Source organism: Euleptes europaea, chromosome 7, assembly GCF_029931775.1.
Source record: "Euleptes europaea isolate rEulEur1 chromosome 7, rEulEur1.hap1, whole genome shotgun sequence".
Taxonomy (NCBI): Eukaryota; Metazoa; Chordata; class Lepidosauria; order Squamata; family Sphaerodactylidae; genus Euleptes; species Euleptes europaea.
Window position 1 is genome coordinate 61,003,577 of NC_079318.1, and position 19,582 is coordinate 61,023,158.

The 19,582-nt window shown below is 44.4% G+C and overlaps 1 protein-coding gene across 2 annotated transcripts in view; it reads right to left on the reverse strand.

The window, feature by feature from the left end:
- Window positions 1–6,093: 6,093 nt before the first annotated feature.
- The window catches only part of KLHDC3 (kelch domain containing 3), a 27,700-nt gene continuing 14,211 nt past the window's right edge, over window positions 6,094–19,582 (reverse strand). The window contains exons 8-10 of one of the 2 annotated variants that reach the window (XM_056853062.1): window positions 8,258–8,331; window positions 7,950–8,028; window positions 6,094–6,336 (exon numbers count right to left, since the gene is read on the reverse strand). In XM_056853062.1, coding sequence (XP_056709040.1) covers window positions 6,270–6,336; window positions 7,950–8,028; window positions 8,258–8,331 — 220 coding nt within the window. In that variant the 3' untranslated portion in view covers window positions 6,094–6,269. Of the gene's footprint in view, window positions 6,337–7,949; window positions 8,029–8,257; window positions 8,332–12,230; window positions 12,307–19,582 lie in introns of those variants that run through there. The other variant, XM_056853063.1, reaches the window with a different exon arrangement.

Consider the following 19,582-nt stretch of genomic DNA (forward strand, 5'->3'; position numbering starts at 1 on the left):
GGGCCCAGTGATCTGAAGTGGTTAGGTTCCAAGGATAAAAGGCCCCTGATGGCGGCAGAAAAGATTCCTTCTATGGAGCAATCAGGGTTTCGTGGAATTCCCTTTAGCAGGCAAAGAACAGAACAGCTAACCAAACACTTGTGTCTGGGATCCAAATTGCTTGGAAGCTCTGAAGCTGAATGTTCTAGATGTGCATCTGCAAAGTTGAGAGCTGCTCCAGGTCTGGCAATAAGTAAAACCGTCAAGCTCTGAATTCTCTGCCCTGGACTGCTGTTTGCAAGATACAGGAAATACTTTGTGCTTGGACTTTCTACTAGGTAAAAAGGTAAAGGTCCCCTGTGCAAGCACCGGGTCATTCCTGACCCATGGGGTGACATCACATCCCGAAGTTTACTAGGCAGACTTTGTTTTACGGGGTGGTTTGCCAGTGCCTTCCTCAATCATCTTCCCGTGCTCCACAAACACTTGGGTCATTTATGTATGGTTGCTGTAACCTCCTTTACTCCTTGTTTCAGCCAGGATCTAACTTTTCAGTATGCACAATATCCCATTCCTTGGTAGCTCGATGCAGTTCCAACGCAAAACCAACTTGGGTCCTCCCATTCCTCTGTTAATCTGACTTTTCCCTCTCCCCTGAGCTCAGCCTGGCTCAAATTTCAGTGTAGATGGCAAGCAGGGGAAACACAGAAGATTGGCTTCTCTCACAGCCAACCACAAAGCAGTGTGTAAAGAGGTGGGGATTCAAGTGCTTCCTGATACTTCGGAGCTCTTTCTGAGCAAACGAAAGGCTTTTTAAAAACAAGGCTTGGATTTCCCCCCCCTTTTTTTTCAGATTGCTCCGTTTTTTTGTTCTTAAAATTCTTTTTTATGCGGCAGTTGGGTTTGGGAGGGGGAGGAAATCTTCTCTCACGGTGAGCACTGCGAAGTAAGCCAATTAGAGCAGCATTTAAAGAGGCGGGACTTGATTTGAGCTTGGGAGATGGCCAGTGCATAGATTCCCAACAGAAAAGTGTGAGTCCAGCCAGCAACGAACCTCAGGTAAAACTCCCATGCATAAATGACCTTGGAGTCTTTTCTCAAACAGACTCTCTAAAATAGAGGTGAGGGCCAATTTGGTAGCCATATACTCTTCCAAAGGCCTGAGGCAGATGGACCTTCTAGGAGCTACTGCAGCACCTGTGGATTTGCTGACAGCTCACCGGAGACTTTTTCACTCCCAAGAAAAATTGGGAAGAGAGGAGGCCATGAGCCCCACAGCGACAACGGCTTATTTGCAACTAGCATCCTTCTTGTCTTATGCTTTTAAGTAAATTAAGTCCCACAAACCACAACCATCAGAGGAGAAACCAGGAAGAACCTGGTCTTGTGGAGGCAGGAAAGACTGGCTCCAGGAAGGAGGTGGGAGGGGCCTCCTAGTCAAGGCCTGGCTACTTTGTCCTTCAAAGTGAACCTGCATCCTAACGGACACCATCCCTTTTTTGGGAACACTGTCAGGTAAACAGGTAGGGAGGAACAGCACCTTTCAGCTCCTTTTTTTTACTTTCTTAAAGTGGAAGAAGAGTTGTTTTTTATATGCCAATTGTCTTTACCTTTTAAGGAGAATCAAACCTGCTTACAATCTCCTTCCCTTCCTCTCCCCACAACTGACACCTTGTGAGGTAGGTGAGGCTGAGAGAGCTCTAAGAGAGCTGTGACTAGCCCAAGGTCACCCAGCTGGCTTCATGTGGAGGAATGCGGAAACCAACCCAGTTCACCAGATTAGTCTGCCGCTCATGAGGAGCAGCGGGGAATCAAACCCGATTGTCCTGATTAGAGTCCACCGCTCCTAACCACTAAACCATGCTGGCTCTGTATCTCCACTGTAGCAGACACATGGCTACTCTTTTTAAAGCAGCTGTTAAAACTGAGGTGGTTTGCTGCTGTTTAATACTATTACTGAAGACTTTCAATGAGGTTCCATAATGTGTTTTATTGTATTTGTTTTATTTCCTTAATGACAAATTGCCATTGGGGTCCATTAGCAGTTCTTTTGGAAAATTATCAGACACATTTTAAAAAACAAATATCAGTGGAGAAAAAGGCGATCCTTTTCACTAGAGGTAGATCCAGTAGCAGAAAATAGTGATCTGAAAGAGGGGCACCACGTGTCAAGTATCATAAAAGATTTAAAAGTTCTTGCTAAAAAGGTGTATCACTCCTTTAAGAGCTCCGTGGCGGAGAGTGGTAAGCCGCTCCTGCAGTCAAAACTCTGCTCACGACCTGAGTTCTATCCTGACGGAAGCCGGTTTCAGGTAGCCAGCTCAGGGTTGACTCAGTCTTTCTTTCAAGTTCGCTAAAATGAATACCTAGCTTGCTGGGGGTAAACTGTAGACAACTGGGGAAGGCAATGGTAAACCACCCTGTAAATGTTGTGATGTGATGTCACCCCAAGGATCAGTAATGACCCAGTGCTTGCACAGGGGTGGGGGGGGAGGTCTGAAGTGCAAGAGGGAAATCGCCAAAAAGCATCCACCCCCTCCTGTAAGCAAACATACTTTCTGCAAGCAGAAAAGGAGGTTAGGACCTAAACTAGTATAGGCATATAGTGTAGTTACAGCTGTGACAATAAAACATTAGAGATAAGAAGCCAGAATTTATGAAATAATCAGTCAAGATACTGAAAAAGTTTAACTAGAAAGCTTGCCTTCCCTTTCAAAAACAGGCGTTTATGCACAGGAAGTAGCAGTAAATTCATATATAATGAGGAATCATCTTAAAAGCTATTGTCTGGCTTCAGGATTATTATTCTGAATCATAATCAGCTTTAAATAGACAAACAAAAAATCTGAAATGAGTCTGTAAAAGATAGGGTTGGATCTCCCCTAAAATTTCCACAGACAGAAGGACTTCCATCCCTGGAGTGCAACCTCCCCACCTCTCCCCTCCAGCTGCAGCCCAAAACGCCCCTAAAATGCTGCCAGGAGAGCGGACCTTGGAGGAGAGTCGGACGCCTGCCGTTGGAGGTGGGGATTGGTGAAAACTGCCCCTCCCCCCTTGGGATTCCAGCCAATGTTTCAAAGCAAATACCTTTCATTCTTCTGATCCGCCGGTTCCATTTTCAGTTGTGAGCAGAGTAGCACTGAGCAGAGGATGAATCTTGGCTGTTTGCTGCTAGCAACTGGAATCGAAAGGTAAAATACAATTCTACCACAGGATCTTGTGAAGAACAGCAGAAGATGGAACTGAATCCCACGCAGCCAGTTGGTTCTCTGCGGCACCAAGTAAACTCTCGCCAGTGACTAAATTTGGGTCAGACTTAAGGTATGATACTGGAATGAGCAGATGAGTGTACAATACAGTACTTCTAGCCAACACATTGTACAATAGAGTAGTTCTTGGCAAAGAAAACAGTTGAACACCTCAGAGTTGCTTAGTGCAGTGATCTCTAGCCCATGGGTTGGGACCCTTGGGTCAGTTCACAAAGCCCCACCACCTGAATCATAAGCCCCTACGGAGCTGCCTTCTTTGGTGCCTTCTGGAAGGCCTGCCGCTAGTGGATGAGAGCGCAGGTGACACATCTCCTGCCTCGCTCTGCAGATACATGGTCCAATGCAGAAACCTTTTTCCTAAAATTAAGTGAACTAGGAACAGCTAGTTTTTAAATGCTCTTCGGAAACTGAACAGATTGCTTAGGACTGATGCAAAGTAAGATTAAATTGCATGTGTTGGCATCCATGAATCCTGCAAAATATTTCAGCCAAAACTTATCCGAGAATATGTTTCAGAGGACACCAAAAGAGGCAAAAACAGAAAAAAGAGGTAGCTTGGACCACCTTCTTTCTACCAAATGATGTGCAATACACACAAGTTCACACATGCAGGTTACTTTACCCCTGAGTGATGGCATCCTAAACACATGAACGGACTTTGATGAGAAGTGCCATGGTTTAAGATAATGTGAAGACATTACCCAAGTTCTACCTGCAATGCCTGTTCTATGTTGGCTGACAAACACATATATGTGAACTAACAGTGCTTTCCTAAGGAGAGTTACTCCAGTCTAAGCCAATTGAAATGAATGGGCTTAGATTGGAGTAACTCTCCTTAGGAATGCACTGCAACAGTGCAATCCTAAGAACACTTTCCTGGCAGTAGGCCTCATTGAATAGACACAAGTAGGATTCTGAGTGGGGGTGTGGAATGGTATAGTATAGCCCGAACTTGTCAGATCTTGGGAGCTAAAAAGGGTTGCTGCTTTGATGGGAGACCACCAAGGAAGACTTCGCAGAGGAAGGCAATGGCAAAAAACCTCTGCTTAACCACATGCCTTAAAAACCCTATGGGGTTGCCAGGGTTGCCATTAAGTCAGTTGTAACTTGATGGCACTTCACACACACACACAGGATTCTGAGTAGACCTTCTTAGGATTGCTCTCTAGGTGACTTTGCCAAGATGGAAAACATGGGAACCAGTCTCCCACTGGAGATGCACTTGGTTTAGGCCCATGGCCATGGTTCCTGCACTGCTTTTCATACCTCTGGAACACACACTGGCATGAATCCATTCTTTCTCCAACTTAAGCAGTTCTTCTGTTGGAGGAAGAGCCATTTAAATTAGAGGAAGGGTTTGAAGGTTGGTCAGTGGAGTGGTAGGATAAGGGTAGGATCCAGCCAACTTTTTCTTCCTAACATACCTATGCATATATAATGTACACCACACCCATCATTTTACTGTGTTTCTAATGACACTGGGTTTTTTCCTGGAATTGCTCTCTATATGAGGCCATTTGCTCTCAAGCATCACAGATAAGCTCACAACAGAGCTCAATGCTGGGTCCCCGACAGAATAAGAAAGCAGTACAATCATCCGTCCTCCCCATTCCTGATGCTTTTGGCTAACCATGGGTTCTTTTTCAAACTTTGGAGCACAAAGCTTTCAGCATGTAAAAGCACGCATCAAGCTCTCATGAATGCAGAAGGAAATGAGAAAACAGAGGGATAAATCAAACCAGAAGCAAAATCATCCCCTTCTCATATTCCACCCCAAAACGGAGGTAGATAAACTTAAGGCTCTTGGTTATCCTGGCTAGCAGAAAAATCTTACCAAACAAGGTTAACCGCGAAGCCTGATTTAGTAATACTCAGCATTTGCTTAATCATACATCCAGCAGTTTTGCAGTCTCTACAACACCCCTGTAAGTCAGGAGAGTATTATCCCCATGTTACAGATGTGGACTGAGGTTAGAAATAGTAGGCTGCCAATCAAAAAACTGATATAACTGCCTGGTTCACCTCTTAGCCATTACACTGTACCAGTTCTGCCTTGTGGACTCCTGCCTGTGTGTCCACAGCTCCTATATAGGTCCACCACTCACCCCTCCTCCAGCCATGAAAAGTACTGACGCACACAACCACCAGTTTGGCTTTTTCCTCCAGGACTGTTTATAAATCCAAAGCTGCCGCTTTTACACATCAAACTGGGCAGCAGCATTTCAGCTCCTGCACTGACCCCTCCTGCAACAGGCACAGGAAAAGTCTCCAGTCTACTCAGTCTTATACAAGTTGGATCTTCACTGGCAGCCCAGCCAGAGTTGCCATTCTCCTTTCTTCGCCCGGTGAAGACTCTGACCATGCAGAAATCCGTACTACTGTAGAAGCAGTGAGTGCTTGAGTGTCATATGAAGTTTCTCTGATTGCCCACTGGGAGGGGCAAACCCAGTCAAAGGTCTGAAATGTGTAAGACCAGGCATGCTTCTCTGTGCCCACAACCAAGCAGGCAGAGTGGCTTAGGGCACCCAGTTCATCCCTTGGCTTAACGGAGGCCAGGCACTCTAAACAGCTGGGGATGTGGAGAAGCTGAGCCTTGAAGAGTTTTTGCCTTTGATCCTATAGTATATGAAGCATACCCTGGTCTTACACCAGTTACTCCTGAGATATCTTCCCCCTTCCTTTTGTTTCTATTCATTCAAATTTTACCACAGCAGGAAATAGATGTAAAGCTGTAGCTTCCAGCAGCGAGAGTAAAAAACACACCCGCCTTCCTCCTCCATGGAGTGTGCCACCCGATTCCGTTTGCGCGCTGCCTTTAGGCCAAGGTCCTGGCAGCATGACAGGTAGGACAGATGCAGCAGCGGGAGAGGCCAGTGGAGCCCTCCTCGTGCTGGGCAGTACAGCAATCCCTTTTGGTGAGTTTCCTGAAGAGGCTAACATTCATGCACGGCAAGGGAGACAGAAGGTGACATCTGCAAGGCAAGGGTTGAAGGCGGCTGAGAGGGGGAGCAAGAGACCAGGTTATCCATGGGAGGAGAAGATCGGCCGGCTGATGTTGCTGTTTGTTGTCATTGCGGTGAGCTCCCATCTGCAAAGACAAAGCACGAGGCTTAAAGGCAGGTATGAACTCAAAGGAGTCACTTCTTAAATTTTAAAAAGTGCACTATTTTACATTTGCTTCAGTCTTTCAGCCTTTATTACCTATCGCCCACAAGCCATACAGAAGCAGATAATTTGTTTCAGGATACAAAATAAATGTTAAGAAACCTGAATGCAGGGGGAAGAATCTTTGGCATTTGGTAAAGGGTGAACGAAGTCAGTTAATAGGAATCAACACCTATAAGGTATCTAGGAATATGGATTACTAAGGGTGCAAATAAAGTCATGAAAATTAACCAGTGAAGGCTTCTCAATGAAATTAAAGCACAATTACGTGAATGGTCATATTTGAAATTCTCACAGTTGAGAAGGATTGCTACAGTAAAAATATATATCCTTCCAAAGATTCCGTTCTTATTCACAAACAGTCTGTTGGGTATCACACAAGCTATACTGGACTTGTGGGAGATTAGTTTTGAAGTTTATTTTGTATAACAAACCCACAACAATTATGGTTGAGGATTTGTATAAGCTAAAAGGGGAGGCAAATGCAAGCAGGTATTAAGCAACTTGATAAGTTTCTTTGAAGGATATTTTGTGGTATCAACAGAGTACAAGTATAATTTAGTACATTATCTACAAGTCAATAGTACGATAGTTATGAATGACAGTGCAAATGAAAAGCCATGCTGAGTCCTGTTTTAACCTATATCACTGCTTATTAATGAGTTTTTGTTCTTACATTATTCTTACATTGACAAGACGATGAAGCTTGAGGATAAACAAGATTAGTAATGGTCCTTAGTGAATAATGGTAGCCTTCATATTACCTTCTATGGTCTTAGTAAGTTGTACTATTAATATTTTAATGTATTTAATTTTTTATTTACTAATGTTTTCATGTACAGTAATTTGTACTGCATTTGTTTTATATATTCCATCATAATAACAGGAAAAAATATAGGTATGACAAAGAGCTTGGATTGGGAAATCGGGAAAAAGGATCCGCAATGCTCTCATTCTCGGGAGACTGCCTTGCTTGGTGACTGTGACTGACTGCCTCCATTTAGGGCACCAGGAAAGTCACAGAGACACAAGGAGAGTCACCCTTTTGCTGCAACAGAGTCCTGCCTGCCGCTCTGTCTCCCTCCTGCTGAGAGGAATAATGTACCGAAAAACTGGATGTGAAGAGGCTGAGGGAGAGACAGGAATGGAGTAATAATCAGTTCTGTTAGGAAATTTTGTGTTGCTATATGGTTTTAAGAATTTAGATAAAGTGAGTCACCAACAAGTATAAAGCTGACAGCAGGAGGAAAGAGATGGGCTGGGATGCAAAGACAACTCAGCAGTTTCAACGGTCATTGTCTCTCCTGCTCAAGCTTTCCCAATTCCAGACATGCCTAAAATGCAGGATCTCCACAAGTCAATCTTTTGTGTGTGTGTGTGTGTGTATAGTGTCTGTGGTTGGCTTCTCAGTTAGATCCAGCATAGTAAGCATGATTCTGTACAACTGTGTAACAATGTCTCCTGAACTACCTTCTCTAGTCTGGGGTTCAGTGGTCAGAGACAACGAATGTATGGCATGCGCGCATGAAGCTTTACCTGATGTCATGAGGGAGGCAGGACTGGTCCAGGTTGTACTGGATCACTGCTAGTTTACACAGTGTTTTTAAGTTGGGACCTGAAGAAACAGAAGCATATTATATGATAAAACTGCCCTTCTAGGGAAAAGCACAGAAACAATTGAAGATAACAATGAATGAAATGCTGTAGAAAGCTTATTCAGTGGATCAAAAGTGGCAGAAAGGCTGTAGCTACTTCAGCCAAGTTAAAACAAAACAAAAACAGGAGCCCAAACCTAGAATTAAAAATCAACTGAAAGAAGACATGAGGAGGAAATGCTCACGTACTGAAGTCCAAGATGTACAAGTCTGAGTGATCCATCAGGTCAAATTCATCTCCCATGCCTTCCTCTGGGGATGGGCTGTGAGAAACAAGGAGAACCCCACCATCAATCACCACAATCTACCTCAAATTTAGCTTGCATTTCAAATTCCTAGCAAGTTTTGGATTGTTATCTAGAGTTACCTTTGTATATGAAAAAATTCTAAACAATGTTTGTCTACGAGTAGCAATGGGCTCCCTCCTCTCTGCTAACACTGCCAGCCATTCCAAAGCGGTTTGTTCTCAGCATTTATTACTTGTATGCTGAAGAAGCCCTGCTTGCTTTGGCTTGCATCCAGTGCTATCGCTCCTTTATCCTACTAGATAATTTCCTTGGCCTTCACATTTCCATTTTGTAGGATTCACGGATCAATCTGGGCATTCTTTAAAGCCTTACAGTGGTACCTCAAACAGTTGCCTAACTGTTGAGCTCCAGACTTCTTTACAAATGTTGATGTGATATGATGGCAAAGCCTCAAGGTGATATAACTAGACTATATCCCAGAATCCTCTGCAACACATAAAGGTTCCATAGCAGATGTAACAACGTGGAAAGGGTTTTCTGTAGGCAGTAGTCTGGAAAACCACCGGATTATATAAACTGGCTATCAGAGTCAATCTTCCTTTTCAATTTTACGGTGCTTTCATCTCCTGTAATGATGCATTTTCATATTCAGCCTGTGATACTGGACTCTGTCCACACAATACTTGCCACCTCTGCTCTTGCCCACAGCACAGAAGCCTCTGAGGAATCCTGTTCTCTGTTAACCATTCAAATCCCTCCTACTTTATATGCGCCCCATCCAAAGTCAGACTCACTGGACTTCCTCTATTCTTGTATGTCCTCATATATGTTATCCAGAATCTAACCAAGGCAAAAGCGCTGCCCTCAGTCATTTGTTGAGTACCTCACATAACTAAGGAACAAAGTAATCTCTTCATGCTCCACTCTTGATTTTTTAAGTGGAAACAAAGTAGTGCTCAGAATAGACAAGGGCAAGGAGATGCAGGAGGATCAGTCATGGTTTAAGAAAGGAGACACCTAAGCATGCAGGAAAGAAGATACTTCAGTGCTGGCCAAGATGTGTTTGTACAACCATCTGCTCAGTTGCTTGGTTTTCTCCAGCCTCTCTTCTTCCCTAGCAAATAAACAAGGCTCCTTGTGCTGCCCCCACAGTACTCAGGGCCGGATGTTCTGGCACCATCTGGAGATTTCATTATCACAGAAGGTCACAGAGTCCCCTAGCAGGCAGCCAACCTGGGAGCAAGGGAGGGGAGGAAAATCACATGGAGGTTTGGTATCAGATCTTTCCATATCACCAATGAGGTCCGTTTTTCTCTGAAGTTGGAAGGATTCTATGTTAGGTGAAATTTAAAACAAAAACAAAAAACAGCCCAACAACCTAAATTGAGTCTAAAAACAGAGACAGGAGCTATATAAGACAGACAGTGAAAATCTTACTGTAACCGCTAATATTTGGAGACAACACTGGAAACTGAAAAAGAAGTTATTTTTTGTCCATATTACATTGTAGCTCTGGTTATTCTTGCTGCTCACTTCTTTTTTTCCCTCTGATATCTCCGCTTGCCAAGTTTCAGACACTGGGGGCTACAGTGAGTTCTACTCATACTTGCTTATTTCATTTATACTCTGCCTTTCTCGCAGAGACTCAGTTATGTGTTTTTTCAAAGCAGCACTCACATTTTGAATTTGTCACTAAATCCCCTCTCATTCTTGTGCGGGAGAGGGGAGAAGAAATAGTTTCCAATCGGTTGGACGGCATTTTATTGCTTAGTTTACACTTATAAGTCTGCCTCCTGGTCTGAAAAAAACACAACAATCTATTCAGTATCACTTAAGGAGCATTTGCACAAATCCTCACTTGATATAACTGATTCCCTCTCAAACTTAAATCAACTACAAATCTTCTTATGGACATGATCGAAACACAAAACTATTCTCTATAATCAGAATATCTGACCTTCCCTTATGATTTTTCTTGCCATGTGGTCCTAGCAGTTTTGATTTTGGCATAACGTACTGAACAATGATGTTAGCTGAAGTATTCTCAGCAACATCTCCTTCTCAAGTTATTACAAGATGAGAGTTCTGTAAGGGACAGCACTATGTCATTTCTTCAATACTACACAACTGAACTACATTTAATCTATTTTCAAATATCCCATTTGTCATGTTAACACTGAGGTTCCTTTTCAGTGTTACTGGCAGTAGAATAACTCTGATGCTTCATTGTCTATTGCAGAAATGGCCCACTGAAAAGACACAGGCTGGATCTGGCTCCTGAAATATTTTATTTGCCACCTGATAGTTCTACCAAACTTCAATCAAGGTATGACTGAAAAACAAAATAAAACTTTGAGCTGCATGTAATCATACATTGAGAGCCAGTGTGGTGTAGTGGTTAAGAGTGCTGGACTAAGATCTGGGATACCCAGGTTCAAACCCCACACCACATGGAAGCTTGCTGGGTGACCCGTGGACAGCCACACACACTCAGTCTAGGCTACCTTCCGGGGTTACTGTGATGATAAAATGGAGGAGAGGAGAATGTTGTAAGCCATTTTGGGTCCCCACTGGGTGGAATGACCGGGATTAAATGAAGTAAATAAATAAATAAAACAGACAGTGCCGCTTTTATCAAGAAGCCTGACCAGTTGTGAGGAGGATTAATTTGTGCACAAAAATATGCTTCTGGCTCTCAGATCACTGCGTAGAGAACAAAGAGGTCCCTGAAAAGGCAGAAGCTGGTCATCCCTGGTCTGTTGTTTCTGGAGAACCGGTTCATTCTACACTGAGTGTAATGCAGAGCCTTAAGATGTCACTAATAGCCTTTAAGAAGACAAATGGTGTGCTATTCGTTTTTACTCTTCTGCTCCCGTCCTTTTGACAATTTTAAAATATAAAACAGCACACTGGTGTCTAATCCATTACTATCCTGGCACCTTCTGCAGTCAGTAGATCTGCTCACTCCCATTTATATGCTGCTTAACTGATGTATTTAGTAAATCCAATAAAGCAAGGAAAGAGGATCCCCATTTTATATTCTTCATGACCCTCAGGAATCAGTCGCAGAATAATCAGAATTCCATTCAATCAACAACTATTAAGAAAATCAAAGAAAGATAAAAGAGAACAGCAAATGGGAAGGGGTTTAAAAGATGTAAAACAGACAAAGGCTATGAAGGGAATACAAAGGAAATAATGAAGATGAACCCTAGCACTGATTTAAATAATTAGTGAACTGATAATGGATGAGAAAAAGGAAAGAAAGAGTTTTTAAAAGTTAGAGAAAATACAAGAAAAACTCTCCAAAATTATTGAACAAATGAAAGAGGGTGGTTAAGTGGCAAGTGAAGTACTAAAAGGGATGTCGAACAAAAGAATGTCTCACATGCTTCTTCATATTCAGACTACATGGTTTAAGTGCACAGGCGGCCTAATCATGCCAATTTTAACATCCCCGCTAAATTTTCATCACCCCTTACTACACTGTAGATTCCTTAAGCAACTAAAAGGGACATAATTGCACTCCAAGACTGGAAGCCAATTTCTGAATTTAAGGTAGGCATTAACATCTTACATTATTATCAAATCCACTCAGGCTACAATTTCGCAGGAAAACTAACCATCTTATGTCTCAAGTAAGAGATATGTTTCAATGGGGATCTTCATTTCCTTCACCAGAAAATGGAAAAGCAGTTTGGCTTTACTAATTCTTGCCTGGAGAAAAGAGACGACGGAGGCTAGCCCATCCCTACCAGATTGCTCCAGCCTTGGCAGAGACAATATCTGAACTTAAGAGTAGACCCTTTACAACAACACCACACTGTTGTAGTTTCCAAGACAGGATCATCCACTTCTACTTCACATCCCTATGGCAAGAAACTTTGATGCATTCCTTATCGGGGGGGGGGGGAGAAAAGCAATGTGTACTACACTGTAGTCAAACCTTAGGGGTGAAGAGATGTCAGAGTTCATGGCCAAGAAGATCTGCTGAAGAATGAGACCAGACATTAGGCTGATGGGCTTCCACAAATGGATATCTTGAGCACCTCCTTTACTATCAGCCAGCCAAGCTGGTGGGACTGCTTGCTGTTTCACATGCGCCTGGCCACTGGAAGGAAGGTTATCTATACATTTTGCTCAGCCAAAGTTAGATAAAAATGGCCACAGCAAAATATGGCAGCTCTGAGGCAGCAAAGTCTCTCACATGGACTGCCAGACGGCAAGCCAGCTAAATCCGTCTGAACCCAAATCAAATTTATTTGCAAGTCACCACTTCATACTATGTGAAAAACGCAAAACATAACATTCCGGGGGCCCTAGAAGTCAGGAAACAGAGGGCTTAAGGCCATTCAATCACACTCACAACTCCTTTGGGAAAGATCAGACAGACAGTAAAACAGCTCTTCTAGCAGCTTCCATTCGGCTACACTATGCAGTACATGTGCTTTGCAACTCCCTTTTGCTGAAGCACCATCAAGCTGTGTTGAATATTAGATATGGTTTAACATGGGTGTCTTGGGACCAAGCTTCCTTATTTTGAAACATACTAATCTGGCTATTTATGAAGTAATGCTTACTTAAGGCTAGTTTTAACCAAACTGCCTGCGCTGTTATCTTTTCTAAACTGTTGTTACAGAAGTGCAATTAGGTTTATGGACATAATCACTAAGAAACCAAATGTGGCAGTACAGGCTGCTTCCTCTCTGGGATGCAGGAAAGGAGAGAGGTGCAGAGGATCAGCTCCTCTAGGATGGGAGCTGTTTCAAAATCTCTCTAGCTAGAAATCTGATGGGGGCCAGGCCTCCCAAAGGGCATATCTTACCGTGTTTGCATGCAGACACAGACGTGGCTAAACCAAGGATACAGATTTGCGAGACTCGTGGAAAAGATATTTATTCATGGGGCCTGCTGCAGACTGGAGATATAGATTTGTAGTCTGTGGGAGAACTACCAGGATATATCTGCACTTCCACCAAGGATTACAGGCTACATTCTGACAGAAAACATAATTGAAGTAGCACTCTTGAGACTGAAATCGTACCAGTTTTTTTCCCCACACAGAGTTGGAAATGGCACAATAAAGCTATCATTTTCTCACTGTGTGAACATCATCCCACTTTAGTATGTCTGATAAGAAAGTTCTGCAGGTTTTTGTAGTTAAACCCCCCTGCTAAACCAGGTTGACCTGAGCTAAAAGTGGAACAAAAATAGTCAAGTGGGTATGCTGTGGGAAACAACACTTCTATTGTACCACCTTCAAATTTCTTAAATAGTCTTGAGCCACAGGGCCAATGATTTGGCTTCTGAATTGGCTCAGAATGGCATCAAGGGCTCTTGCCTCCCCTTCCCCCCAGTAGAAACAGTGTTGGGGGACGTTATTTCACCGATTTTGCTGTTCCATTTGCACAGATATTCCATGGGCAAAAACACATGGTCGCTTTAGCCTCCTTTATTCCGTTTCAGCCAGGATTCAGCCAGGATCGAATGCACATTCGGCAAAACGCATGCATTCTTTCCTGGCTGAATCCTGGCTGAAACAGGGAATAAAGGAGGCTAAAGCGACCGTGCGTTTTTGCCCCATGTGAAACAGAAAAAAAAGGAAATTCTTTTAAAACTTTTGAAAAACTATACCGTTTAGCTTGGCCCACAGACTGCAGGCGAAAGTATATGTGGAAACACGCTATAAAAAGCAGCGAGGTAAGGGCCCCTATCCTATGGGTCTCAGTAACCACTGAAATGTGGCCCTCCTTTTCCCCTTCCCCATGCTCAGTTTTGATAGTGGGTCTAGAGGCCGGCTGTTATTTGTCCACTAATGCTTTCCCTAATCCCTTGCTCTGTGATGAAATTTTATCTCCCCCCCCCCACTTCCTGGTGACCTGTCGCCTTCAGGACAATACACGTTGCAGAAACCTCTTCGTTTACAACAACTTCCTGGAAAACGTCTTATCAAGCCAGCCAGCTCCAGAGCCCACTTGATAACCACTCAAAGGAAGTGAACCAAGACCCCTCCCCCCCTTATTGTCTCACCCTCCAGATAGCAACAGTCCTATCAAACCAGTAGTAGAGACAGAAAACTGCAGCGTAAAGTGAAAATGGTTTAAGTATAACCCAAAACAATTGAGCACAAAGTGCTCTTCCAGGACATCTTTGTTCTGATATCACAATACTGAAGGCTAATAATTAAAAAGTAGTACCCAAAATGCTCCCGAAACTGTCGTAACACTGCATCCCTTTAGTACATCAGTTAAGGTGCTACTGTAACACAGACAAGAATTATTTCAACAGGCAGCATACAAGCAAGTCCCATTCTCCTTCTTCTACCTTAAAAGCAGATTTCAGAGTTTCTATTAAAAATCATATTCTGAACAATGGCCACCCTCGCTGGTTTGCTGTGAAGAAACACCACATGAAAGTAGTAAAGCATGTTAAAAGATGTAATAATTCAATAGAACTGTTTACCACACCTGGTTCTTTTGAGCTGAAGAGAAGGTACATTTCAGTGAGGCAAAAGATTAATCAAAGTAATCTGATACTGCTAGAAGTAACATGGGTGTGTGAAATTAATCTACTTCCCAAAAGAACCTTTTTGGGGTAAGGACAGTGGTTGGGTTTTGCTCTGAGAGTTCGATATCATGGGTGGTTAATCTTATCTACTCTGACTCTCTTCTTATGGTACACTGTGGACTGGACTAACATGCATGCGGAAGACTTCAGAGAGATGTATGACTTGATGCCCTTCAGAGAGATGTACAACTTGATGTGCAGGGGGTTGGACTAGATGGCCCTGGTGGTCCCTTCCAACTCTATGATTCTAGTTCTGACAGATCAATGGTGCAGCCCATCTATCCAAATATCCTGATGTCAATATAGGCTAATACTTGATGCTACAAAGCAAGAAAACAGCAGCAGTGAAGACCAGTGCAAAGCACTGATGTGTAAGCCATGGGTCAAACATGTGTACTACATAGGTGCACTCATCAGAGAGCTAGGATTGGCAGCAGCCCCTTATCAAGTGGACACTCAGTAAAGCACAGAATGGTTTCAAGCTAATTTCAATGAAAACCAACGTCTCTTCGAGGATATCAGAGGGAACAATTGCAAAACTTGGGAATAAAAAGTGAGAGAATAAGTTAATTTCAAATGAAAAGCCAGTTTTTAATCAGTCAGGATGCTTGTCTCATAGATCTTTGCATATGTGCACATGGTCACTGTCACCAACCTCTTTCCCTCCAGAGAAAACTCATATGCCAAAGGTCCTGCTACACACGGGCACTTCCTCTCTTTTGACAGGTGTTAAGTATCTCGACCACTTCCCGTTGACCTGCATCCTGCTACGCTCACTTCCAATGTTTGACAACTCCATCCTTAACTCTAGGAACCCTCCAAGGCAACAGAAAACTCAGCCACATGTAACTTTGTAAAGACGAGAGGTAATTCTGTCACTCATTAGAGATTCACCGCTTTGCCATCAGTGCCATAGACAAGAGTGCCTGCCTGTTTCCTCTTTTATGCTTATTTACTTTTGTAGTGCATGCACTACGCCTTTTCCCACTTAAGCTACAGTATTTTTTGCATGGGAAAATGCAATTCTTTGTCCAAATAGGGGCAGTGCAAGGAAGGACTGCTGCCTCTGCTGCTGTTTTGCATGAGTTGTCTCCTCCCCTCCTAAATTAGGATACCCACTTCTAATCCAAGATGGGAGTAGAAATAACAGAACTATCCTGATCATTCCCTCTTAGTTTCTCTGATCTGCACCAATTGACAGGCACAACGGCAGGGGTTGTGGTTGGGTGGCAAGCTACCCAGAAACAAACTACCTGGCAGGGCAGGCCCTTGGGCCCAGCAGCAAGACTCACCTGGGTGAAGCAGGTTGGGATCAAGGGCACCTTTTGCAGGCTGGCCCAGGAAAGCTCAACAGGTGCCGTGGCAGTGAACAAACCTGGGTGGAAGAATAATAGCTCCCTGGGCCCAGGTGTTTTGAGGCCGGGCAAGGAACAGAGAAGAGGGTGGAGCGTAACTCAAGGTGTGAAGCTGGGGCTATAAAAACGAAGGAAGGGGAAATGGGAGGAGGCTGTTGGCTGGAGAAGAAGAAGAGGGCAGAAATAGGAGGCAGGTTGCAGCATCGTGGCTCTTCTCCTATGTAACACAGTGTGACCTTGAGGTGGGTGAAGCGAACCACACCTTCAGGGGTCTGTATTGATAAATAAAGTAACTGGCGTAAGGAAACAGTGGCTGGGCTCATGCTCTCAAGACCCCGTGGACTCCAGGTATGATGTTCCCCTGCCCCCAGAGGGTGCTACAAGATGTCTTTGTTTAAATAACAAAGTGAGGCAGTGTACATCCCAACAAACTCAAGGGACTGACAGCTGTAAGTTGGTCTAAGACAGTGATGGCGAACCTTTTAGAGACCGAGTGCCCAAACTGCAACCCAAAACCCTCTTATTTATTGTAAAGTGCCAACACGGCAATTTAACCTGAATACGGTTGCTAACTTCAGGCCGGGAAATTCCTGGAGATCTGGGGGACAGCGGAGTTTGGGGAGGGAACTGATCTGTGTAGAGAGGCAGTCGATTGTAATCCCGGGAGATTCCCAGGCCCAAACTGGGGGTTGGCAATCGTGTGTGTGTGTGTGTGTGTTAAGTGCCTATGAATCAAAGTCCTCCAAAAAGTCCTAACTTTGGCAATCGTACCAGGGGAAGAATCCCTGCGACGGCGGGAAAGCAAGGGGACGTTGCTGTGTTACCTCAGGATCGCCCACTTATGGCAGTCTCGGGAAGTTGGCCAGGCCACACAAGCAGCAGCAGTTCTGGGTGAGAAGCAAGGGCGGAGGTTGCCCTGGCGGGACTCCTCCTCCGAGGGCAGGGCCGGGGGCGGCACAGGCAGCCGGAGCCAGCTCCAGTCTCACCACCATTCGCACTGTGCGGGACAGACGCTGGTGGCACAAAGCAGGAGTGGTGCAGCTGCGCCCGCTCGAGGAGAGTCCGGACACGCCGCCAGCCATCCCGGCTGGCGTGGGGGGGCAGCCGCAGCAAGGTCGCCCTGCACCGCCGAGGGGGAGAGGGAAGCTCGCAGGCGCCCCGGCGACGGCGAGAGGACCCAGGAAGCTCAACTTTCTCCCCCCCACCCCTCCCCTCGTGGCTGCAAAAAGAAGGAGAGGAGAGAGGCTGCCCGGTGCAAGAGCCAGGGCTGCCGGCAGGGGTCGCCACCATGAGGCAGCTTGAGGGATCCCTCCCGCCGCCTCTCCTGCTGCTGCTGCTGGGGCTGCTTTTCTGTGCTGGGGCGACGGCGCATGTGCCCACAGAGAGGGCTCTGCGTGCCCCCTCTGGCACACATGCCATAGGTTCGCCACCACTGGTCTAAGACCTCTACGACAGCAAAGCAACCAAGACAGCTTCAGTCATGACTTTATTTTAGACACACTAACAACCTCAAGGTACAATTGACAAAAGAGTGCTTTTCCCCCTTCTCCTGCATTGGAAGGGACGTATAATCAGTTATTGTTTTTTTTAAGGGGAGAAAAATCCCTGAAGGGCAACCTGCTTAGCCTATCTAGAGACTGTGGGAAAGAATATCATACTATTGCTACTGGATGAAGGCTTGTGGGAGCAGCTCTCAAAGGATAGAGTAACTGGGGAAACACTTTGATGGTGTGGAGAAGCCCATAAAGGCAATGGCATTCGCCAAAAGGCCAAGAAAGGAGGCAAATGTCAACACAGGAAATAGACATAGCCCCCTGCATAGGATACAGATGTCCAGAGTTTATGAGATGCATGAATACCACATGCAGTTTGACCCAGCCTTCCCTTCCACAAACATCCTTATCTCTGGACCACATTTATGCTTTGCAGCAGTGCGACATGGGCCCTCCCGTTTTTGCAGAGATTGTTTTAGTCCTTAGTCTCAAGGCCAAACTGAAAAATGTCTGACTTGGAGCTGGAGCTTGGCAACAGTTGTTGTCACTGTTCTCCTGACTGTTCTTTCATCTTTCTGAAGGGAGGGCTGAAAGAGAATTGTGGAGAATTGTGGAGGGTGGGGAGAGAGGAAAAGGGTAAGGAGGAAAGTCTTTGCCCCAGTTAACCAATCCATAAAGATGCAAGTAAAATAACGTCATGCATATAGTCCCCACAATGGCTTTATGATTTCTATAGCACATTCAATGTACTTAGTATTTTATAATCTCTCATTAATTCCCACAGCAGCCCTGGGAGGTGGAAAATTAACAATGCTCATTTACAGACATGGATCCAAGGTTACGGTCTGGCCTTCCACACGTGAGACTACACGCCAACAAAAATCAGCATGTGCAGAGGGGGAGTGGGAACAGGCATGCTGAACCCATCTCCGTGCAGTCATCAGCTTGTGAGCACAGAAGCTCCACGCACAAGCTCCCTTCCTGTGATCAGGAATGCTGCATTCGCAAACATCCTCAGCCACAGGGAAGGACCCTCTGCATGTAGACCACATGTTTAAAAGCTGGTGGCCTCGTGTAGTGGTGGTCTCATCTAACATGCTTGCATCTGCTCCCCTTCTACATGTGTTGATTTCAATATGACCAGTGGGCTGGAAACTCCACAGCCTCATAAAAATTGAAAGAGATACCCAGTGAGCTTGTTCCAGGGGAAATGGCTATGTGTGTGCCCCAAATGCAAGGGTGTTCTTCAATCCTGTGCTCAAAGCTAGAAGTATGTATATCTCAGTATACTCTAATGCTGGGATCAGAATTTCCCAAGTCGATCACTCTACAAATAATCACACTAGTTGACAATAAATTCTGTATGCAATTTGAAATTTACATCTTACCATGGGAGTAGTTACCATCTAGAAAAGTTTGGAAACAGAAACTGAGAAACCACTAGAATGCCCAAGACTATTATTTCTAAAGATCTGATCAAATTCTATGGAATCCACAAGCAGTGAGATGCAGTGAAGGAAAATAATGACTGAGCTTGGAATTTCATATGCATCAGGGTCACTGACCAATTTAATGCACTGAACAAATACATTTTAAAAGGCAAAGATGAGGGATAAGAACTTCACATCTTGGAGAAAAGGTTAATCAACACTATGAAATTACTCAGAAGGACAGAACCTACAACCACGGACACGGGCAAACTCTAAAACCCAAGGCTTTTCCAAATGATTGTAAAAGCTGCACTTTATTATATGTATGGTATACTTGCTACCTTGATCCAAAAGCAGCAGTGTAAGATCTTGTACTTCTGTAAAGAACAGGGAATAGTGAGGCAGATAGATCATTTATCTG